Here is a 20,970-nt window from a genome sequence, read left to right as displayed (position 1 = left end):
TATAATGACTGTTTTTTGTTATTGGAAATGGCACTCTGCTAGGATCCTTCTCCATTTATTAAGGACAATATTGCACCCTAAATCTCAGTCGGGATTGTAGTACAGCTTGGAGAAAAAAAATGGAAAAACAAAGAATGCCTTAAGTTAACCTGTAAGTCTCATGATTGTGCTTTACAAATACAAATTGTTCCCGCCGAAAGTGGGTGACTTTCTTGAAATGATTTCTCCAACTTTCGAAGTGTTTCAATAGCCATTTCAACTATTTTTTGCATCCCTTCTCTCAATGGATGTTATCACGATCTGTTTCTGTTTTCTAGATTACAAACAAAGCAGTGATCTCAGTAAGTCAAGATAAATTTTTATCTGCAACTTGCTGTTGAGCCTCCTGATCACATCAAGAAGTGGTTTCAACAAAAGTGGTTTGTTGCCCAACAGGCGTTTTGACAGCAGGAATTAGGATCCTGTGGTTCCCAGGTTAAAGCCCAGTTGCTAGCATAAGGGAACTCATAACAGAGGGCAATTCAGAAAGAAGAGGACCTCCTACATAGATAACACAAAGGAGCACTTTAAACTTCGGTTCTGGGACCTTCCTGTAGTTGTCGTCTTACGAGCGCGGAGTAGATACCATTCTGGCTAAGAAGCTCTTCATGAGTGCCGCTTTCGGCTATCTGCCCATCAGATATCACTGCCACACTATCCGCACTCTTCACCGTCGAAAGCCTGTGAGCTATGACGAGCACTGTCCTTCCCCTCATTAGAGAATCCATGGCATCCTGAAGTTTTTTTACGAAAGATGAGGCGCAAAAGGAGAAATTTATACAGCAGTACAGAACACTCTCTGAGTAACGCATCTCTGAAAAATGTGAAAGATCTATAACCTGAACGAGGAATTCACTCTCAGCATCCAGAGCGCTCGTGGCTTCGTCCAACAGCAAGACTCTTGGATCCATCAATAGCGCTCTCGCGATAGCTACCCTCTGCTTCTGGCCTCCCGACAACCTCAGTCCTCGTTCTCCTACCACGGTTTTGTATTTATCGGGGAAACCTTCTATGAAATCGTGGGCATTGGCCATTTTCTGCAATCGTCGTTAAACTCCATGTGAGAAACATCTTTTTGTGAGGATGAAAAGGCAAATACATAGGAAAACTGCTAGGGAAGGAGAATTATCCATGGAGAGCTTACAGCTGCATTCTCAATGTCGGAAAAGCTAGCTCTCCCATTTAACCCATAGGCGATGTTTTCTTCAATCGAACAATTGAAAAGAATAGGCTCCTGGCTGACTATACTGACCTGTTGTATGTTCCAATATTTCAGACTTTTTCAATGAAAAATGATTTGGCCAAAAAAACTGAAATAACAATATCAGACATCCTAAGCATCCATCAGTATGCCAATGTGCTACTAAGGCGGACAATAAAACTGCTAGCAATCTCTTCATGTCCGTAATGCAGGCCACCTTCACAGGGACAACTGCACATCCTAAAAGAATAAGAGTAGGAAGTGGGCATGGATATGAAATGATTACCTTTCTGTGGAGATATTCATGTGATATTTCGACAAGGGGAATCCCATTAAGCATAATCTTTCCTTTCAGAGGATCATAAAACCGTTCTATCAGGTTTGCGATAGTAGTCTGCAAAAATATGAAGACTGTCACTTTTCAAATGAACTTATGAGTGCATAGTATGTTCAAGAAAAACCATCTATAGAAAGTAACAGGAACAGAAAGGGACAAAGGCAAATTTAGACAGGTAAAAAGATGTTAAAATTACTTTTCCGCCACCACTTGGACCGACGAGTGCTATTTTGGAGCCTGGTCTCATTTTCAATGTTATTCCCTGCAGTACAAAGCAGTCTTGACGATGACACGAGCGAAGAAGCATTAATAAACTCGGAAATTGCAGCACTGTGAGATTATGCAATACCTTGAGTACCATATGACTTGGACGAGATGGATAAGCAAACCAAACGTCATCTAATTCCACATCTCCGTCTGGATCTCTGAAATAGAAGACCAAACCTCACTCAGACATATATAATCAGATGTTTAATTAAAAAGCTTAAAATGGCATATCTTTGTGCCTCATTACCAGTGCAGAGTTAACTAGCAATCATCAAGATTTTTTAAGGTAAAACATAGAATTACAATTTACAAAAGAGGACGTCATGCGCTGATCCCTCAGATAAGGGTTCAAGGCATCTAATGGTGGAGGTAAGGAGCATGTGCATGTCAAATGCGGGGAGAGAGAGAGAGAGAGAGAGAGAGAGAGAGAGAGAGAGAGAGAGAGAGAGACCCAATAGGGCATTTATCTCCCGATTTTGGCATGGATGAAACACGATCCAGGAGCTGAAAAACTCTCCTACTTGCACCTGCAGCTTTCATGGCAGTTGTGTATAGTCCCGATAAAGAGGAGACTGAGGATCCAACTGCAGGAAAAGAAATTAAACGAGTGAACACTTAGATTACCGAGTGCAAATAATATTTGGCCGCAGGAGTGTCAGTTCACACAATGGAAAAACATTTAAAGCCAATGGAAAGTCTGATGCTTTCAAATTAGCCAGTAGTTTGCAGGAAGCAACAGGCATTTACCTGTCAAGCTGTAAAGGATGAAGGATGTAAGTGAGCCTGCAGTCATAGTGCCTGTTATTGTCAAGTATGCTCCATATACGACCACTATGATGACAGATAAGGTCGACGCAGCATTTAGACCTCCGAAAAATATACCAATCACTCTCTGCAAAGACAAAAATGTAACAGATGATAAACTACCTTAGGATTCGTAATAGTACCGTCTTATAACCCGCAGACAGTGGAAGTGAGGGAGAGAGGACTTACAGCTTGTTTGAGCCCAAGTCTTAATGTTTCATCTACTTTTTCCGCATAATTTGAGGTTGCATAACTTTCTTGAGCAAAGGATCTCACTGTCCGAATAGCCCCAAATGATTCCTGAAGATACAATTGTAAAGGCGAACGTCAATTGTAGAAGCCGCACAATCGACCAATAAAGCCTCTCTATCATACTTATGCTAATGGTCAGCTTGTTAAAAAAAATCAGTGTAAATGTTTGCCTTGTTCATCTACTAGAGCTGCAGATGTTACTGATCTGTTTTTCCAAACACAATAATGTAAAGATTTGGCAGCTTAGGATGTAAACTGTTTAAGTAAAGGTTGATAGGCAAAGAAGCATCATGAAGGGAAAAAAACTCAATTTCCCTCATTTAAACTAAAAAAGAAAACATTTCCGACTGTTCATCACATTATTCTAACATCTATCCTGATATTTGTTTATTCTCATGTTTTGCAGTCCTCCATGCTGGCTAAAAGACAATTGGTGGCATATACATAAAGGGAAAACAAAAGACAAATCCATGACCCAAAAGCTTCCCAGACAGGGAAACGATTCGAGAGGATGTAGTGAGAAACCTCAGCAATTGATGCAGAAACTGCAGCGGCAGCTTGAGTTGAATGTGAAAGTTCACGAAGATAGCGCCCAAATTTACGGACAGCAACTGAGATGACTGGAACTACTGCTAGTGCCAGCACTGAACAAGCATGGTAGTCTTCAATGAGCCCAAACACGACTCTACTTGGCCTCAGAAATTCAAACCACTAGTCGAAGAATTACTTACATGCCAATTTCCATGATGACGTGAACATGAAAGAAATACCAATTATTGCGGTTGTTAAGTTCCGGAGTGCCTCCGAAAGATTGTTGGTTGCAGCATTTTTTATGACTTGGGTATCTTCTGATAGCCTGCTTAAGAGTTCTCCTGTCCTGGTGACATCAAAAAAGGCTATTTCCTGTTGGGTTGACAAAGAACGGCGAGGGTCAAAACCTGTCCTCAAGGATTCATGCTCATAAAAAAATCAGTCATAAAATATCATAAGGTCATATTTGTCTCCAACGCCACTCAACCAGCAGTCCAGGGTGCTTCAGTCTCAAACTCCGCGAGAAAACCAAAATGCCAGAATAAGATTTAAATACAGTGTGATGCTAGTTTAACCAATAATCCAGATGCTAGATGAAACGTCTCCATGTGTTGGATACTAGCACTTCAGTATGTCATCAATGAAAGAAGCACGCCTCACCTGATGGATAAGGTGACTGAACAAATCTTTTCTTAACCGAGCCACCACCCTTTCACTAGCTGAAGCGAACAACCATGATCGAAGAGCAGTGCAGAGAGCTCTGAGAACAACCCAGCTGATTAATTCCTCGTAAATGACCTCACACACTAGGGGAACAGCAGAGCACATATTTTGCATCCCAGAAGCCAATATGAAGCAAAAGCAACAGCATTGGGAAGATTCTTCCTATGCCTCAAACCAAGCAAGACCAACAAGAGAAATGTTTTACATGGCATCAGAAATAAAAACAGCCAAGAGCCAGAAACTAAAGCAAACACAAATCAAGAAAAAAAAAAAAAGAAACGAGTACATAAAATCAAAATTTTTGACCTACCCGATTACAACTACAAGCACTATTTCTAAGATAGTGTTCTTGACAGCATTTAAGGCCTCAACTTGCTCTTCTGGGCTCTTTATCTCTCTGGATACAATGTCTATTATCATGCCTCCAAATCTGGGCTGCATTGGAATTAGTGTCTTTCATAAAATTTCAAAAGATATATGATGATATGGAGGCCACAGCACTGCCACAGTTTCAGTCCCCTTGCAATTATTTGACAATAGTCTATCTTATACAATGTTGGATGAGAGAATGGAACTTTGCATCAAAAGAAAAGAGGAATCTAATCCTCTCCGTTAACACCCTGCTTAAGTTTAAAAAGTCCCTGCCAATAAGCCTTGACGGACACAATTTAATGCTCTTTGAAAGGAAGCTATGAGATCTGCCATGTATCCGGATCAAGATGTCAAAAAAATTTAAGATTTTCACCTCCTCGATATTTAGAAGGTAACAGGTCTTATAATATCATGTCTATCAATAGAACTACCAATTTAGTCACTATAGCATCCCTCTCTTTCCATTGCCAATGACAGTTTGACGTATTACGAAGTCGTGTGAGCTTGAATGATTGCAGAGCAGACAAAGGAAGATGAATCATCCACAGTCAAGTGATGCTCAGAAAGGACCATCTTTTTTAGGCTCTTTGTAGCAGAATCATACACAGATGACATCTGAATGTAGAACCAAATGATAAGCAAGAGCACTTAAAAATAAAAAGACTTGTGTAGAATGTGAGATCGAGATGTGCTTGTAGAGCCACATATAAATGGAATACATACAATGAGGACGCTCGAAGTTGATGCTATCAGTAGGGCAATGGTGCCAATACTCAGCTTTCCTGCCTCGGGTTTTGCCTGCAAGGTAAAGATAGAGTCAAAGAGCATCAAAATTGGAAAATTTCTTATGAACCTTGAATGATCATAAGTCTACTTACCAGTGAAAATACCCGAAAGAATCCAACGTTGGCTGCCTGAGATTTCCAAAACAGAATTACATTTATTGGAAGAGCATCTCAAGAGAGAATAGTTAACCAAATGAAATTGCATGAACATCCCCACCTCTACTGCATCCCCGAACTCAAGGTCCGACACAGGACCCTCTTCTGACTGATCTTCTTTTGCCTTCTTCTTAGCCTAGATGAATTAGATTTCAGAAGTGAAGAACAATTTTTACAAATTTAGGCTCGCAAATTGCAGTAGCATCGCGAAAAACTGACCCATGAGTCCCTAAGTTACTACTCCAACCGCGACTGAAGAAGAACAAATAGGCTTGAAATCCCAACCAACTCCAAGTACCAGAAAAGGCAACAATCCCAAGATTTTCAAAGCAAATGCATGCCTGATAGGGCACACAAGCACTCTCTGCTATTAACGCATTTCAAAAGTTGGGACTTTTCTAGTCAGTTCATATTTCTTTCTCTTGGTAACTATTCTCGCACTCACGCCTTGTCGGAATCATGTCAACGGTCAACTCCCGAAGTTCCATGTCCAACCATAACAAGCAAAAGGGGAAAATCGAAAAGGCAAGGAAGGAGAGCAATCACAGCGCACAACACATATAGGCACCCAAGAAAGGAATCAACACAATTTCCTCCTTCATAACCAACACACACGCACACGCACAAAGAGCTCAACAGTTGAAATTCCCAACCAGTCTGAGCAGAATTTACAGAAGAAAAGAAACCCGAGACAAGTGGAAGTGACCATGAAAAACACAAAGAACAACAGCTAGAATCTAAATCTCAATCGTGCAAGAAAAGAAACAATTGGGTATCTCTGAAAAGGCCTCAAACTGCTAGAACCATTCACTGGGCTCAAAATCAAGAAACCAGAGAGAGAGAGAGAGAGAGAGAGAGAGGCAAGAAGCGTACGTTCTTGTTGAGGAGAGAAACTCTCTCGCTACCGGCGCTCATGATGGAGCCGGAGGTCCAATCCAGGTGCTGCTTCTTCCCCATGTCGGATCGAACGCTGAAAGATCAGACAAAAGAAACAAGAAAGAAGCACTTTCGCGGGAAATGAATGGAGAGAGAGAGAGAGAGAGAGAGAGAGAGAGATTGGCTGGAAAATTATGTGAGAACCGGAACCAAACTGCTCACTTGATATTTGTTGGTTGGTGGTTGGTGCCTTCCTCAAGTCAGCTCTCACCACGTGGCCACGTGTCCTCGTACCTTTTCTTTACCTGACTCCGTCATTTTTACCGTCGGTTTCGATGGATCCTGTCTCATCCGACGGTACACATGAACTGAACTCACATGCACATTGTACGACCTTCTTGTCTACCCAAATTAATTAACCGAGTGTCGAATTCGGACCAAAGCTGTCCGTCCCATGCCGTGTTTTCATCAAATCGTTTCTTAACGGGGCGCACATTACCGGCTTACGTATCCATGTCCGTCGAGCTTTATCGGTACATGATCGATTCGACGGTCTTGCATACTCCACCATATCTCAAAAGCTTATAATCTTTCCTTTTATAGGGACGCGTTTCTTCAATGGTTACTCTGATTGCTGAATTATAAACACGGAAATCACCCAATTTTGAATTTTTACGTAAAATTGCATGTGATTGGTGTCGATACCTTACAACCCCAATAAGAGGTACAGCTGAAGAAGACTTCTTTTCGATCCGATGAAAGATGGAGCAAAGCATAACCCCTTTTCAATAATTCAAACGCACAAGCACAGGTGGATTAACCTTTTCGAGTTGTGCATGCGACTTGACCCTGAACAAATTCACGCACATCAACTAAAATGCGAATGCATGACCATCAGTTTTTAGACCGAAAATCTCCCGACACTGCCCTAATTAACCGCGCCGAGGACACAGTCTTATGTTCATGCAACTGTAATCACATAATAATCACTCCCCCGGAAAGCACCCAGCCAAATAAAAATAAAAATCTATTTATGTCACTGCTAGACCAGGTGAGGCCTCCACCGGACAAACCCCGACCGACTTCGGGAATGTGAAAGAGACTCGGATCCCACCTTCCTCGCTAAATCGCTACCCAACAATTTATCCTCTCTATGTACTTTCGAATAAGACAAACATTCCGTAATAATCATTGTAATAATCATTGTAATAATAATAAAAACATGTCGTGTCTTTTTTTTCTTCCTTTTTTCATTTTTATCTTGGGATGCACTCCATATTAAATCAAGAGATCAAATTCAGACGACACCAAATATATGGACGTTCAAGCTAATTTCTACGCCATTTATGTCGAAGTTATCACGGAAAAACTTACTCGGCTTAATCTGAGCCTTATATATAAAAAGGACCCAACTCAAATTAAATGTCAACCGTGCACTTAGTCTATCTGCCGCAACGACCCAGTATGTTTTACGAGCAACCAATAGTCAATTTATAGTATGTCGAAATCGAGCAGGATGGTGTTTGTATTGAATTAGATCGCGTTGAGAATACCACTGTTGCTGACATAATAAACCTCCCTACCAAAAAATGCTGACATCAATAGAAAAAGGGATGGTCCGAATATTCGCGAATTGCTGATGTTTTAAGTAATTGCTTTCTTTGATGTCAAAAAAAAAAAAAAGTAATCGCTTTCTTTGACCCAAAAAAAAAAAAAGTAATCTTTTTCACCCAAGTTGGAGCTTGGGCAACAGCCAATCGATCATTATCTTAAAGCAGACCTGTCCAAGAAAAGGACATGATCATTTTCAGTCCAACGAAGCGATTTCTTGTGCGGTTTGCTTCTATAGCTCTGGGCAAACAAGAGGGAGGCAATTCCTAGTGGTCATCAATCGACATCCGTTCGTAAACAACAACTTAGTTGCAGGCAAACGTTGGGGAGAAAGGAACTGCTGCGGAACTTTGTGCTTTTCATTTTGTTAACTTCTCTTGATTAAGCGGCCGGGCGAAGTCTCGTGTCGGTTTTGATGCATTAAGCTATCTAAAAATATTAACCGAAGTCGACGTGATTGTGCTCTTTTGAAAATGACCGTGGCACGTTCCGTCCTATGATTGATTTCACCATAGATACCTTCTTCTTATTCCTTTTGGAAATCTTGATTTTGTGAGGAAAATAACCAGTTTTTTTATTTTCTCCCTTTTGCGTTAAAAAAAACGTCTTTGAGAATTCATCATTGCTACATTCACCGAAGTTATCTTTCTAAACTCTTCTTTGAAAGAAAAAAAAAAGATATGTTAATTTTTTATTGTAACAATCTTTCATTTATGCAAAAATTTGAAATCCATAAAAATTTGTGATTAAAACGATTCCAAAATCTCATTTCAATGAATGACAACTTTCAGACAGACATGTCTCTTCAAAGTTAACTCTTCTATCCAATCCAACGATCATGTCTCTATTCACGAGATACTAACTCAACTGTTCTTATATGAACATTTTCCATCGTTCGGTTCGGAATAGCTATTCCAATTTTCATGTTGAGAGAGATTAAGTTGAATTTCGATGACGTTATCAACTTGAGAAAGTGGTTCAACATCCCTCTAGCCGAACAAATATGTTTTCCGTCATCCTTTTGCCCATCATGGAGCAGTTTGCACGCAACTTGTATATTTGAACAAGTAAATTTCCGATTCTAGAGTTGACTATCCCTGCACTCCAATCTGAGTGCGCACTGACCCCGAATATAAACCTGTCTTTTGTCATTGCTTTTGATCAATTCATTCGTCCTGTCATCATAATTATTGTGCATCTGTATCATCCTCCAGTCTGGTAAATTTTTTTTTTTTTTGTGAGTATGAAATATGGACAAGTGGACGATAATGGGTAGATTCCTATGTGCCCAGTTATCTAATCATGTCTGATCATCTTTTTGGATTCAAAGCATGAGGAACAGTCCAGGATTGTTGGTTTTGAATATTCTAGATTCCCCACCAATCAGACAAAGGCAGAGACAAAAATCTTGGTTGGTCACGCTCCTCTTTTCCATAGAATAATCCCAATTGCAACAATAATATTGTAAATGAGTTTGTGAACCCTTCCGAGCAATCAGAAGAGCGCGGAATTGGACCTCCCTCGAATGGATGGATCTAGGATTGATTGTGGCACAGAGCAAAGAGAACCCGGGACGGGCAGGAGGATATGCTTGGTGGAATAGTCGCTCTAGAGCAGGTTCTCCCACCAGATCAATGCATGTATGAATACTAAAAAAAAAAATCTCGAAGGTCTATATATATATATATAGTATAGATTTTGTCTGCTTCTTATCAAATTGAAGCCCAAAACCCCAGATGATAAGTAGCCTTTAATATAGAATTCCCTTCTTTCGTGACAATGAGCACTTTTGCGCGCATTTTTAACCTAGGAAAGCAATGGATGATCTGGCAGGATCAGCACTGAGCTTGTGTTAGTTAATCTCTCATCTGAGTACGAATGTACTTTACCAAAACAAAAAAAAAATATTGAAAACGCCGCGTTATTTAACAATTATGCTCAATAAGTCCTTGAACTTTTGTTCATTTCGTAACCTAAGCTTTTCTTTTTTAATTAAAGCATCCTCGAAAGATACGTCTTTCTGTCCGACTCGTAGATAATCATGTGCGTTCCACATGAGAACGCAAGAAGACGCATGTAAGAACCACATGCTTTCTTCAGCACGATGCGAGTGTGATCCGAGAATTCTACTATAAAATGTTATTAAGTAAAACGATAATGTACATTAAAGTTTAAAAGAGAACCGGGGAAAATTTGACGACTTACATCTTATGATCACACAAAAAAAAGCGACGACGATTAGGTTAGGTTCCTATCAAATCGTTGATGAAATGATTTTGGCCTTTTCCAGGGTCTACTAAGAAATGCTTATTTCAAAAAAGAAGAGAAAACAAAAATAAGCAAACCAAAGGAATGAATATCAAAACGATAAAAGAAACAAGATAAATAGCAAAACATAGGAAAAGTATTTAAAAAAAGTTTTAAACCTATTGCATTGATATCAATTTAGTCTTAAACCAGTCAATTGGACCAACTTAAGCCCGAGTATTTTTACACTGGTGCCAATTTAGTCCATCTAGCCAATTAGGATAAAAATTGATGACGTGAACGTATGCCGTCCTACGTTACATGATTGAAATTAATGGGGACATTTTTTTAATAATTAAATATTTTTTGTGATTTTTTTGTTAATTCTTTCTCTTTTTTCCTTTATTCTCTTTGCCAATTGCCAACCTCCGTGTTGGCCTCGGACTTTAGTGAGGGCTGGACTAGGCCACCAATCGCTAGATCCTGCCAAGGGCCCCTAACCCGAGACCGGCCTTGCCTAGGTGAGGCCCCTCACCATCGCCGCAGGTAGGTGAGGCCCCTCACCGGTTGGGTGAGGTCACCCCTTGCCGGCCGACCTCTAGCAAGGGTTGGGCAAGGGTCCCCTCGTCGGATTTGGGGAGGGGAAGCCTCGCCTAGCCCTCGTCTACCCTTGCCAAAGGCCGAGGAGGCGTCATGGCCCTCACCGTTGTCGGCCATCACGGAGGTTGGCAACCGGCGAAGGAAAATAAGGAAAAAACAAAACAAAGAAAGGAAAGAAAAATACCCCCGTTAGCATCTACCATGCCATAAGGATAACTAATGTCCATGTCCGCAATTTTTGGCCTAAATTATCCACATGGGCTGAATTGGTACCTATGTGAAAAAAATTAGGACTAAATTGGTTCAATTGAAGGGTTTGGAACCGAATCAGTACCAGCGCAATAAGTTTATGACTTTTTTGGTACTTCCACCAAGAACACTAAACATCACATTTGTGTCAAGTGGCTTTGATGCCTTGTAAAGTTTTGCCAAACGCCCTTACCGCACTAGTCGAATGAGAATCGCATAGAGTTTTAACAGGTACGGACGGTTGGCAAGTGAAAAATAGTTCAAATTATCGAATCGGACCAAACTAAACCGATCTAGTCTAGTCTAATCTAATCCAATTTAATCTCTCTCGAACACTACATAAAAACACAAGCTCATTGAACTTTTCTCAATTTCCACACTACCCTTAATCATCAAAATTACTGAGGAATGGTTGTATGAATCACTCTCTATTTAAAAAGTGGTGAATCAACTCAACTCAACTTACTACCACCACATATTACGAAACGCAAGCGGGATGGTCGGATGTCGCGGCTTGTGATCTTAAACGGAGTCGACCAGTCGAGTCGATTGTGGAATTATCACAATCCTTGCAACGAATTAGACACCAAAAAGCACACACAAATCATCAAATCCCAACTTCTATCAGCATTGACTCAAATGCAGATGCCCGCTACTTGTATTCCCAGTCCCCACCCAGCCTCGTGCCACTGCATTGTTGCTTTCCGACTCTGGCGACGATGACCTCCGTAACGGATTCACCGAGTCTTGGCCCTTTCGCCTCCGCCACGCTGACATGATCTCTTTGGCAACTGGCTTCAATGTCTCGGTCGTCTTCAGGACGCCGAAGAAAATGAGCCGGTACGCGATTACCATCTCAAACAATATGGCGAGATCAGTCCACTTGGTGTAACTCATCTCCACTTGCCATGTATCTTTCAGCACATCTTCACCGCTGATCAAGCCGGTCCCTGCCAAAGAGGCCGGGTTCCTGGGAAACATTAGGCCCTCGAACTCGTTCTTGAACATGCCGTGAAACGCGTACTTGTTGAAGGACAAGTAGTAGACTGGATATCTCCAGAATACCCTGGGAAGGTCATTCGGCAGGCGGAAGAAACCGCCCCCAAGGATCATCAGTCCCTGGATACCCGAGCCGGCCGTCAGCCCCATGAGGAAGCTCGGGACGACACTCGCCACGATCATCATCAGGCTCTCCACCAGCATCATACAGGCAAGAAGAGTCGTGGCGAAGAATAGGAAGTGCCCGAGTTCTCTCTGGAGGCCCACGAGATAGTACGTGATGGCTCCGGGAATTAGGGATATCATAAGCAAGAAGGGCACAGAAGAGAGTGTATTGGCGAGAACGAACGCGCCCGATCCGTAGTGTCCGTTTAATCTTTCCCTTTCGAATACCTGATGGAAAATGATCAAAAGTGATGCGAGTCAGATTCGCATTGAATAATTCCTTTTGCCAAGTAACTGAGCAATCCTGATTGCCGCACCTTCAAATCCTCGATAAACGAAGGGTAGCCACCGATTGCCATAATCGTCAAGAATGAAGCGACGAACGTTATCAGTGAACCTCTAGCCTGGATCGAGTAAATAAATGGCAATGTTTCATTCGTCAGTGCTGTGGAAAATTGATCGAAAAGTAATGGAAAGACAAAAAAGATAAGGAACAGATTGGGTGTGTGCAGAGCTTACGTGAATAGAATCATAATCCAAGCCGATTTGGTAGAAAACAGTTCCCAAACTCAAAGCTATGGCGACGTACATGAGGAGGCGCATCCAGTAGTATCCCAGGTCGCGGTACATATTCATGAATGACCTCGTCACGAGGACGAGGAACTGGGTGAAGAAGCAAGCTCGGCTCTCTTTCTCGTGTACTTCATGGTCGACCTAGGACGATAATGGCATCATAATAAACATGTTCATTCTAATATTTCTCCTTTCGTGATCCCCCGGAGCATACCGCATTTGTATAGTTCGGTTACGAGTTACCTTTTGATGAATGTCAGCTATCTGCTGCAGGACGTGCCCGTAGAAATTCGATGACTTGTACGATTGGACGAGTACTTTGATCACTTCCTGTGTCCTCGGCTTTCCTCCGAGACCAGGGTCGATATCCTAGCCATTACAAAGGCAAGTTCTAGTCATGGCGGCTCGGCAAGATAGTTGCAAGGATGATCGAAAATGGGAGACTTCCAGTGTACCTCGTCAAAGTCAGTGTTGATGGTTCTGAGGTAGTGGTCCGATGGATTTTGCATGCTTGGACATGGAAAACCATTCAGAGAAAAGAACTGCAAAATTTCAAATTCAAGAGCTTCAGTCCTCTCCTTAGCTTGAGGATAGGATTACGGGGTCCTGCGAGGTTTTCCTGGTATGATACCTCAGGTGCTTTACTGGAGGGACCGAAGTAGACGGTTCGTCCCTGAGAGAGGAGGCACAGACTGTGGAAAAGCCCGAACACCTCGCTGCTCGGCTGGTGGACGGACGCGAGGACGGTCATGTCATTCTGTTTCGCGAGGCCAACGATGCGCCGCATGACGTAGTAGGACGCGGCGCTGTCGAGGCCGCTGGTGGGCTCGTCGAGGAAGAGGAGCTTGGGGCGGGTGAGGATCTCCATGCAGATGCTGACCCTCCTCCGCTGCCCGTTGCTCAGGCCCTTGTTCCCCCAGCTGCCGATCCTGGTGCCCACCGCGTCGTGGAGGCCCATCTCCCTGATGGTGGCTTCCGCCCTCTGCTTCTTCTCCGACGGCAGCATGGTGTCGGGCAGCTGCAGTTGAGCCGAGAAGTAGACGGCCTCTTTCACGGTGAGGGTCGACGTAAGCACGTCGTCTTGCGTCACGTAAGCCTGCGCTAGGGAAACGTTTTACTTGATCTCCACGAAAACTCTCCATGAATTTCGTTACAGAACATGAGAACAATTTGCTTACCGAGGTCCCATAAGCCAGTGGCTCTCTCCGTCCATTGACAAGAATCTGTCCGCTCTGTCTTCTCTTGGAATCCAGCCTCCCTGCAACGATCATTTGTTTATTGGAGTATAAATTTATTTAGTGCGGACCGACATAAATAATCACAAAATTATGACTAAGAATTCTTACAAAATGCACATTATCATATTATCCAAAGTGAACAAGGTATCCTAGTTTTTGGGAATCTTAAATCAAGTTTCCCTTCCTAGGGAAATCCGCAAGTTCACGATCATGTGTATACCGGCCAAGGCATCAAGAAGAGAGGACTTGCCGCACCCGGATGGCCCCATGATGGCCAGCACCTCGCCGGGCCGGGCGAAACCCGTCAGCCCCTGGAGGATGGGCACGCACCCGCTCTCGTCGTCTCCCACGGTCACCCACACATCTTGCCACGTCAGCGAGACCACCCTCCTGTTCGGCCTCAGCTGCTGCGTCGCGCGCATTGAATCCTGCATGTGAGGGCCATGGACGTCTCCCACGAAGCGATGATCGCGTTCCGGGCCGACGATCTTCTCCGCCTTCCGCGAACCGAGGCCCGATAGCGAATCCATCCAACGTGAGTTCGTTCGAATCGAGACGCCTGATCATTAGTGCCACCTTGGGCGAGCTCCGAGGGCATGTATATAAGGAAGGTTGCCAACATAGGGGGCTCCAGACATTTTTTTGGATCGTTGCGTTTGGGCGAATATATGAAGGCGATGAGAGAGAAAGGCATCATAGTCCAAAATCTGGTGATTATTCCTAAAAACACAAGTTGGACGAGCATTGGTCAACAGGAAAATTAACGTATGCTCAGCCTAAGTTCAAGGACGGCGAGTTGTTTTTCGACCAACCTCAGGAAAAGGACCTTATAAATTGATCGTCCCCCCCAAAAAAAAAAAAAAAAAAAAAGAAGAACAAAGTTTATAATTTTCGAAATTCTCTTTCTTTCATCCTAATCCCTCCAATAAAATCACTGCCGGATTGGGAGCTAGAAGACGATAATGAAGGATTTTTATTTATAGCAAGCTGCATCGAGCCTTTGACCGCCACCTAGTAATGTGTCGAAATCGAATAGTGGGTCGAATTAATTTATGTGATCTAAGTCAAAAATACCAACATATCCAATTCAAAAAATCGTTTGGAATTGGGATGGAAGTCGCCCGAGCTTTAGGTGAGCGACCAAAACCTTAGCTATTCTAGTGATTTTTGAAGGACATTAGATACATTGGGAATTCATCCGACATTGGGCTATTTTCAATTTTAATTTTATGCAAACTATGTAGGAGCATTAGATTTGCCAAATTAAAATTGCATTATCCACATGTCAATACAGCCGATCGGCACTTGCTAGGAGCTGCTACGGCGAGTGCGTTGGAGAATATTTCTGTGATTAATTCAACTTTTTTGGCATGAGATATGATGAACATAGGGAAAACAACAACAACGAAAGACCAAAACTCATTGCGCTTATAAACCTTTCAATTATGCTAATTGAGTTTTATATTTTTTGACGGTCGATTTTAGTCGGAAATCTTTGACATGAACTTTTCATTTATAATTTTTAAATAGTTGTTTTGGTTTTTTTTTGTTTTTACTAAGTGCCGGCAAGGGTCACCGGCCATAAGCAAGGGTTAGAGCACCCTAGCCTGATCTGGGCATCGCAACCTCTCGTGGGTTGGCGAGGGCTGCAGCGCCCTCGTCTAGCCCAAATTTGGCGAGGGCTTTGGCGAGGGCCTGGGTCTACACACCCTCGATTTGGCTGGAGTGTCACAGCCCTTAGTCCAGGCCCATCCTGGCCACAGTGAGGACATTGAGCTAGGGCTGCGTCACCCTCCCTAGTGCCAGCGAGGGTCGCCGGTGAACGATCCAAACAAAAAACAAAAAAGAGTAAAGAAAAGAAAAGAAGAAAAAGGTAAAATCAATGCAATTATTAACAAAATTATTTTAAAAAAAAAAGTCAATGTCAAGACCGGTCGTACCGTGTGTGATTGTCTGTGTCCACGTCAGAGATTTCTTGTTTAAATTGGTCGGATAGACTCAATTGGTAAAATTTGAAAATGTTTAGTATTAAATTAGCATCTCGAAAGGTTTATAGCTGAATTGACGCTAATACAATAAATAGATGAATTATTATTATTTTTTTGGTAATTTTTCCTTCACTAATCGAAGATGGAAATTGGTGAGTTCCCAATATGAAACAGTGTTTACGTGTTAGACATCCAAGTCCCGACACGTCCGATCATCGAATCTGGCCAAGTAATTCAATGTGAGAAGTGTCGATTGAGATCAAATTGAAAGATCGCTCTCGGTTGTCCGTCACTTGTCGTGTCAAAATAAAATTCAAAGATTAACTAACACATCAAGAGAAGTTTCAAATCGGTCAAAACCGACGGAGATTAAATGGTTCATTGACGCAAAACGGGAATAAAGCATGTAATTAGGTCCATTAATCGGTGGAGTCAATTTCAAGGCACGAAAATGGAACTAAAGTCGCATGTCATTTTCTTTAATGGGCTTGAACAAACATTCGGTGTCAAGGAAAAAATGGAAGTCAAATGGAGAGCGAAAAGTGAACAACATGCAAATTAAGAATAATGACGTGACGCTTTATCTCACCATAATTATTCAAAAAACTTAAGCCAATAATTGAAAGCGTGATTTAATAATTAAATATTTCTACATACTCTCTCACGCGTAAGTTGAACTTTGGCTTCAAACTAAAACGTGAAAACATAAAACAAGAGTGGCAAATTGAGGGTTTAGAAAGATTTGAAGTCGAGATCTTCGTCTTTGATACCTTGTGAAATTTTATAAGATCACATTCAACTATTTTAAAAGAATAAGTTGATAATCAAGGCTTCATTTACCGTTCAACATTTTAATACTACATTTAATTTAGAAGAAAGAAATGGTCATATTATCATGAATGAATTCACATGCACAATAGGGAAATAAGATCACTTTAGACATTTACCTCCAATTAATTCCTCTCTTCGCAAACATAAAGAGTGGTAGGGGTCAGCAGTTTTAGGCTATTTTCGAGTTTCAGAACCTCCGTCAGAATAGATTCCTCATTTTTTGAAACTTGGGAAATATCCTATATATCATGGAACCTACCTTATCACATGTTCTAGGATATAAGCGGGTTTCACCTGTATTCGTAATTGAACGATTGTAGTGTCTCTAAAGATCAACATTTGCTATTACAATTCATTGATCATAATTCATATTTAGATTTGCGAAGAATATGAAATATTAATAAAATAAAAATCTTAGTCACGGATATTGTCAGAAATGGAACACCGGACTAAAGATTTCATATTACACACTCACCATCAGACGCCATGAAATTCTTGTGAAGATATAGAACGAGAAAAATAAAAAGACTTGTTTCAAGTTCCGTAATTTGTGAAACCAAAAGCCTACCCTGTTTTCACCAGTTGGGCTCTCCGATTTTCGGTTATACCTTGCAACCATACTCACTCCTAAAGAGTGGAACTAGTTATTTTTCTCCTCTTAGCCTTTTTTTTTTTCCCTTCAACTTTCCTCTTTCGTCTGATTCAAACCCAACATTTGAGGTCAAAACCTAATAAAGATTGTTTAATATCTCAAAGAATTTCCCCAATGAGCACCTACAAATGATATTAAACGAATTTGTCGGGTTGCTCAAACAAGATTGTCTGACAAATAAGCCTGTGGTCCTCCTCCAACCGTGGAAAATTGTAAAAAAGTCCTAAACCTATAGCTTTAGTGGTAATTAAGTCCTAAAACTTTTTTTGATGCCAATTAAGTCCTAAACCTTTTATTGGTGTCAATTCAGTCCTAAAACTTTTGCATTAGTACCAATTTAGTCCTAAATCTTTTGTATTTATGCCAATTGAGTCAATTTAGCCAATTTTGGCCGAAAATCGCCGACATGAATGTCATTATCCTACGTGGCACGGCTAGTGCTGACGTGGATATTTTTTTAAAATATTTTTTATATTTTAAATAAATTTTTCTACATATAACCAAAAATTGCTTAAAAATTATTTAAAATATTATAATAATATGAAAAAAAAAATGTTCAAGTCAGCGTTAGCCATGCCACGTAGGACAATCAACCTCCACATCAGCGATTTTCAGCCAAATTAACCAGATTAACTCAATTAGTGTAAATACAAAAGATTTAGAACTAAATTGGCACTAATGCAAAAGGTTTAGGGCTAAATTGGCACCAATAAAAGGTTTAGGACTTAATTAGCACAAACGTAAAAGGTTGAGGACTGAATTGGCAACAAAAAAAATTTATGACTTAATTGGCACTAATGCAATAGGTTTAGGACTTTTTTGACACTTCGTCCCCTCCAACTGCACAACACCAAAAGTGGATGAACAGTACACACATCAAGAGAAGTTTCAATCCGATCAAAACCGACGGAGATTTAATGGTTCCTTGATGCAAAATGGGATTAAAGCATGTAGTTAATCCATTAACCAGTGTAGTCAATTTCAAGGCACAAAATGGAACTAAAGTCGCATGTCATTTTCTTTTATGGGCTCGAGCAAATGGCCGGTATCCGAAAGAGGAAGAAATGGAAGGAAAGAAAAAAAAAAAAGGGACTCAAATTGAGAGTGAACAGTGAACAACATGCAAATTAGCAAGGATGACGTGACGCTTTATCTCCCCATAGTTATTCAAAAAACTTAAATCCATAAATGAAAGCATGATTTAATAATTAAATATTTCTATCAACTCTCTCATGTCATGTGTAAGTTGGACTTGGACTTGAAACTAAAGCCTAAAAATATGTAAAAGAGTGGCAAATTTGGGGTCCGAAAAGATTTAAACTCGAGATCTTTGCCTCCGATGTTAGGATTTGGGAGCGCAGCAGAAGTTTGATATCTTCATCCACAGAGATCGCTACGAGGGAACCTAATTCCGAGTTCATCAACATATACGATTGGACACACATTCACTTAAAAGCTTAAACTAATGAGTTATAAGCTAACTAAGATATATTAACTGCCCCACATTACATCAACTCTCCGATATATGACTTTTCTAACACAACTTACACGTGCATCCTAATAATCTCCTCCTCATATGTGAGCTCCAGTACTAGGTTTGCTTTCTCTTTATTCAAATATGCTTCTGCATCAACTTATCTAAAATTGAATCTCCACAACTATGCACCCCAACCAACTAACATCAACTGCTAATTTGGGATTACATCACTCATGGTCAATATCTTGTATTACAAGACCAATTGTCCATTGCATCACCCATGGTCTATATCTTATGTTACTGAACCAATTGTCCATGGTCTCTTCTCGCAAGCTCGTGTTACCAAACCAACTATTTATGGTCTCTTCTCGCCAAACGAACCATGATAGCAATTATTTTCCACTCGAAACAGGTGTCGAGATATTCAATAAACGTTGGAAGAGATTGAAGGAACACCGGAATAGATTCGAGACCCACCAATCAACCATCGGCTCTAATATCATCCATTGGGAGCACGTAACGTAAGTCCGATACATTATCCGGGGAGATCGCCAAGAGCGAGCCCAAGTCCAAACCCATCAATAAATCTAGTTGGACCCACCTTCACTCAAAATGTTTAAGCTAATGAGTTACGGGCCAACTAAGATATATTAATTGCTTCACCTCATATCAATTATCCGATGTAGGACTTCTCTAACACAACTCACGCGTGCATCCTAACATCTAGTACCTTGTGAAATTTTATGAGATCGCGACAAACTATTTTAAAAGAATAAGTTGATAATCAAGGCTTCATTTAATAGTCAAACATTTTAATACTACATTAAATGTAGAAGAAAGAAATGGTCATCTTATTAGGAATGGATACACATGGACAATAAGGAAAGATCATCACTTTAGGCATTTACCTCCAATTATTTCCTCTCTTCGCAAACATCAAAAGTGATCGGGTAAGCCGTTTCAAGTTCCTTCCAGGTTCCAAAACCTTCGTTATAACCAGTTCCTCATTTTTTGAAACTTGAAACTTATCATGCATACATTGAAACTCACCCTATCACAGGTTCTAGGATATACCCGGGTTCCACCCGTATTCTTAATTGGATGATTACAGTGCCTCTAATAACTACCATTTGTTTATATAATCCATTGAACATAACTCATATTTAGATGTGTGAGGAATATGAAATATTCACAAATTAAAAGTCTTAGTAATGGATATCATAGAAAATAGTACATCATACTAATGGTTTTAGATTATACACTCAAGCATTAGATGCCATGGAATTCTCGTGAAGATATAGAACAAGAAAAACACAAAAACTTGTTCCATATTTCATAAATAATGAAACCAAAAATCTACCTTGCATCCCCTAAAGCCATGTTTCCACCGGTTTGGTTCTCCGATTCTTGGTTCTACCCCGAAATCATATTCATCCTTGAAGAGTGGAACTAGTTATTGTTCTCCTCCTCTTCAGCTTTTTTTCCCTCCAACTTTCTTCTCTTTTCCGATTCAAACCAAAGATTTGAGGCCAAACTCTAATAAATATTGTTTAATATCTATAAGAATTTCCCCAATGGCCACCTACAAATCATAGTGAATGAATTTGTCAAGTTGGCCAAACTTGATTGTCAGACGGATAAGCACGTGATCCTCCTCTAACTGTGTGACACAAAGATGTGTACATGCAAATTCAAATGGATGAACAATACACACCAAAAAGAAAAAAATAGAGGAGAAACCAGAGGAGACAACACATTTACATGCAATAGATTTTATTTTCCTCTTCTTTAGTAGGGTCAATGGAACCCGCATGTCTCTATTAGATTTAGAGAATTAGATAGTAGAATGAATGAATTACTATTTGGCACAAGGCCAGTATAACTATACAAGCGAAGAAGGGTATAAATGTAGTTGCATACAATAAAGTGAAAACCCTAATTCTAATATATACAATATATTTAACACCCCTCATCAAACTCAAGTGGGTCAACCAATG

General features: G+C 40.8%; 2 protein-coding genes across 2 annotated transcripts; both read right to left on the bottom strand.

Annotated features, from left to right (window-relative positions):
* Positions 1–336: 336 nt before the first annotated feature.
* Positions 337–6,554, bottom strand: LOC115753449 (ABC transporter B family member 27). The gene is made up of 17 exons (XM_030692058.2): positions 6,341–6,554; positions 5,529–5,603; positions 5,405–5,440; positions 5,250–5,324; positions 4,465–4,589; positions 4,092–4,191; positions 3,632–3,803; positions 3,426–3,544; positions 2,838–2,948; positions 2,592–2,736; positions 2,296–2,428; positions 1,927–2,002; positions 1,774–1,839; positions 1,527–1,634; positions 1,184–1,291; positions 879–1,076; positions 337–773 (listed from the first exon to the last, which is right to left on the bottom strand). Exons 1-17 carry the CDS (start codon positions 6,422–6,424, stop codon positions 567–569), a joined length of 1,938 nt encoding a protein of 645 aa, XP_030547918.1. The 5' UTR covers positions 6,425–6,554; the 3' UTR covers positions 337–566.
* A 4,931-nt stretch (positions 6,555–11,485) lies between these two features.
* LOC115753430 (ABC transporter G family member 1-like) lies at positions 11,486–14,555 on the bottom strand. The gene is made up of 8 exons (XM_030692034.1): positions 14,246–14,555; positions 13,966–14,045; positions 13,419–13,883; positions 13,243–13,329; positions 13,031–13,156; positions 12,734–12,928; positions 12,532–12,618; positions 11,486–12,442 (listed from the first exon to the last, which is right to left on the bottom strand). Exons 1-8 carry the CDS (start codon positions 14,553–14,555, stop codon positions 11,675–11,677), a joined length of 2,118 nt encoding a protein of 705 aa, XP_030547894.1. The 3' UTR covers positions 11,486–11,674.
* Between the last annotated feature and the right edge of the window lie 6,415 nt (positions 14,556–20,970).

The sequence above is a fragment of the Rhodamnia argentea genome, chromosome 11 (assembly GCF_020921035.1).
Source record: "Rhodamnia argentea isolate NSW1041297 chromosome 11, ASM2092103v1, whole genome shotgun sequence".
NCBI classification, from domain to species: Eukaryota; Viridiplantae; Streptophyta; class Magnoliopsida; order Myrtales; family Myrtaceae; genus Rhodamnia; species Rhodamnia argentea.
Note: the sequence above shows the minus strand (reverse complement) of the source record. Positions and strands in the feature narration are given on the sequence as shown.

Bases quoted from the DNA above. Each gene is read 5' to 3' on its own strand.
- LOC115753449 (XM_030692058.2), bottom strand. From the start codon at position 6,424: ATGGGGAAGAAGCAGCACCTGGATTGGACCTCCGGCTCCATCATGAGC. The intron at 2,003-2,295 runs GTCTCTCTCTCT...CTTCTATTTCAG, and splicing joins GGAGATAAATGCCCTATTGG to AGATCCAGACGGAGATGTGG. The intron at 1,077-1,183 runs GTAAGCTCTCCA...CGACGATTGCAG, and splicing joins CCGACATTGAGAATGCAGCT to AAAATGGCCAATGCCCACGA.
- LOC115753430 (XM_030692034.1), bottom strand. From the start codon at position 14,555: ATGGATTCGCTATCGGGCCTCGGTTCGCGGAAGGCGGAGAAGATCGTC. The intron at 13,884-13,965 runs GTAAGCAAATTG...TCCCTAGCGCAG, and splicing joins CACTGGCTTATGGGACCTCG to GCTTACGTGACGCAAGACGA. The intron at 12,619-12,733 runs GTAAGCTCTGCA...TACTCGATCCAG, and splicing joins TGGATTATGATTCTATTCAC to GCTAGAGGTTCACTGATAAC.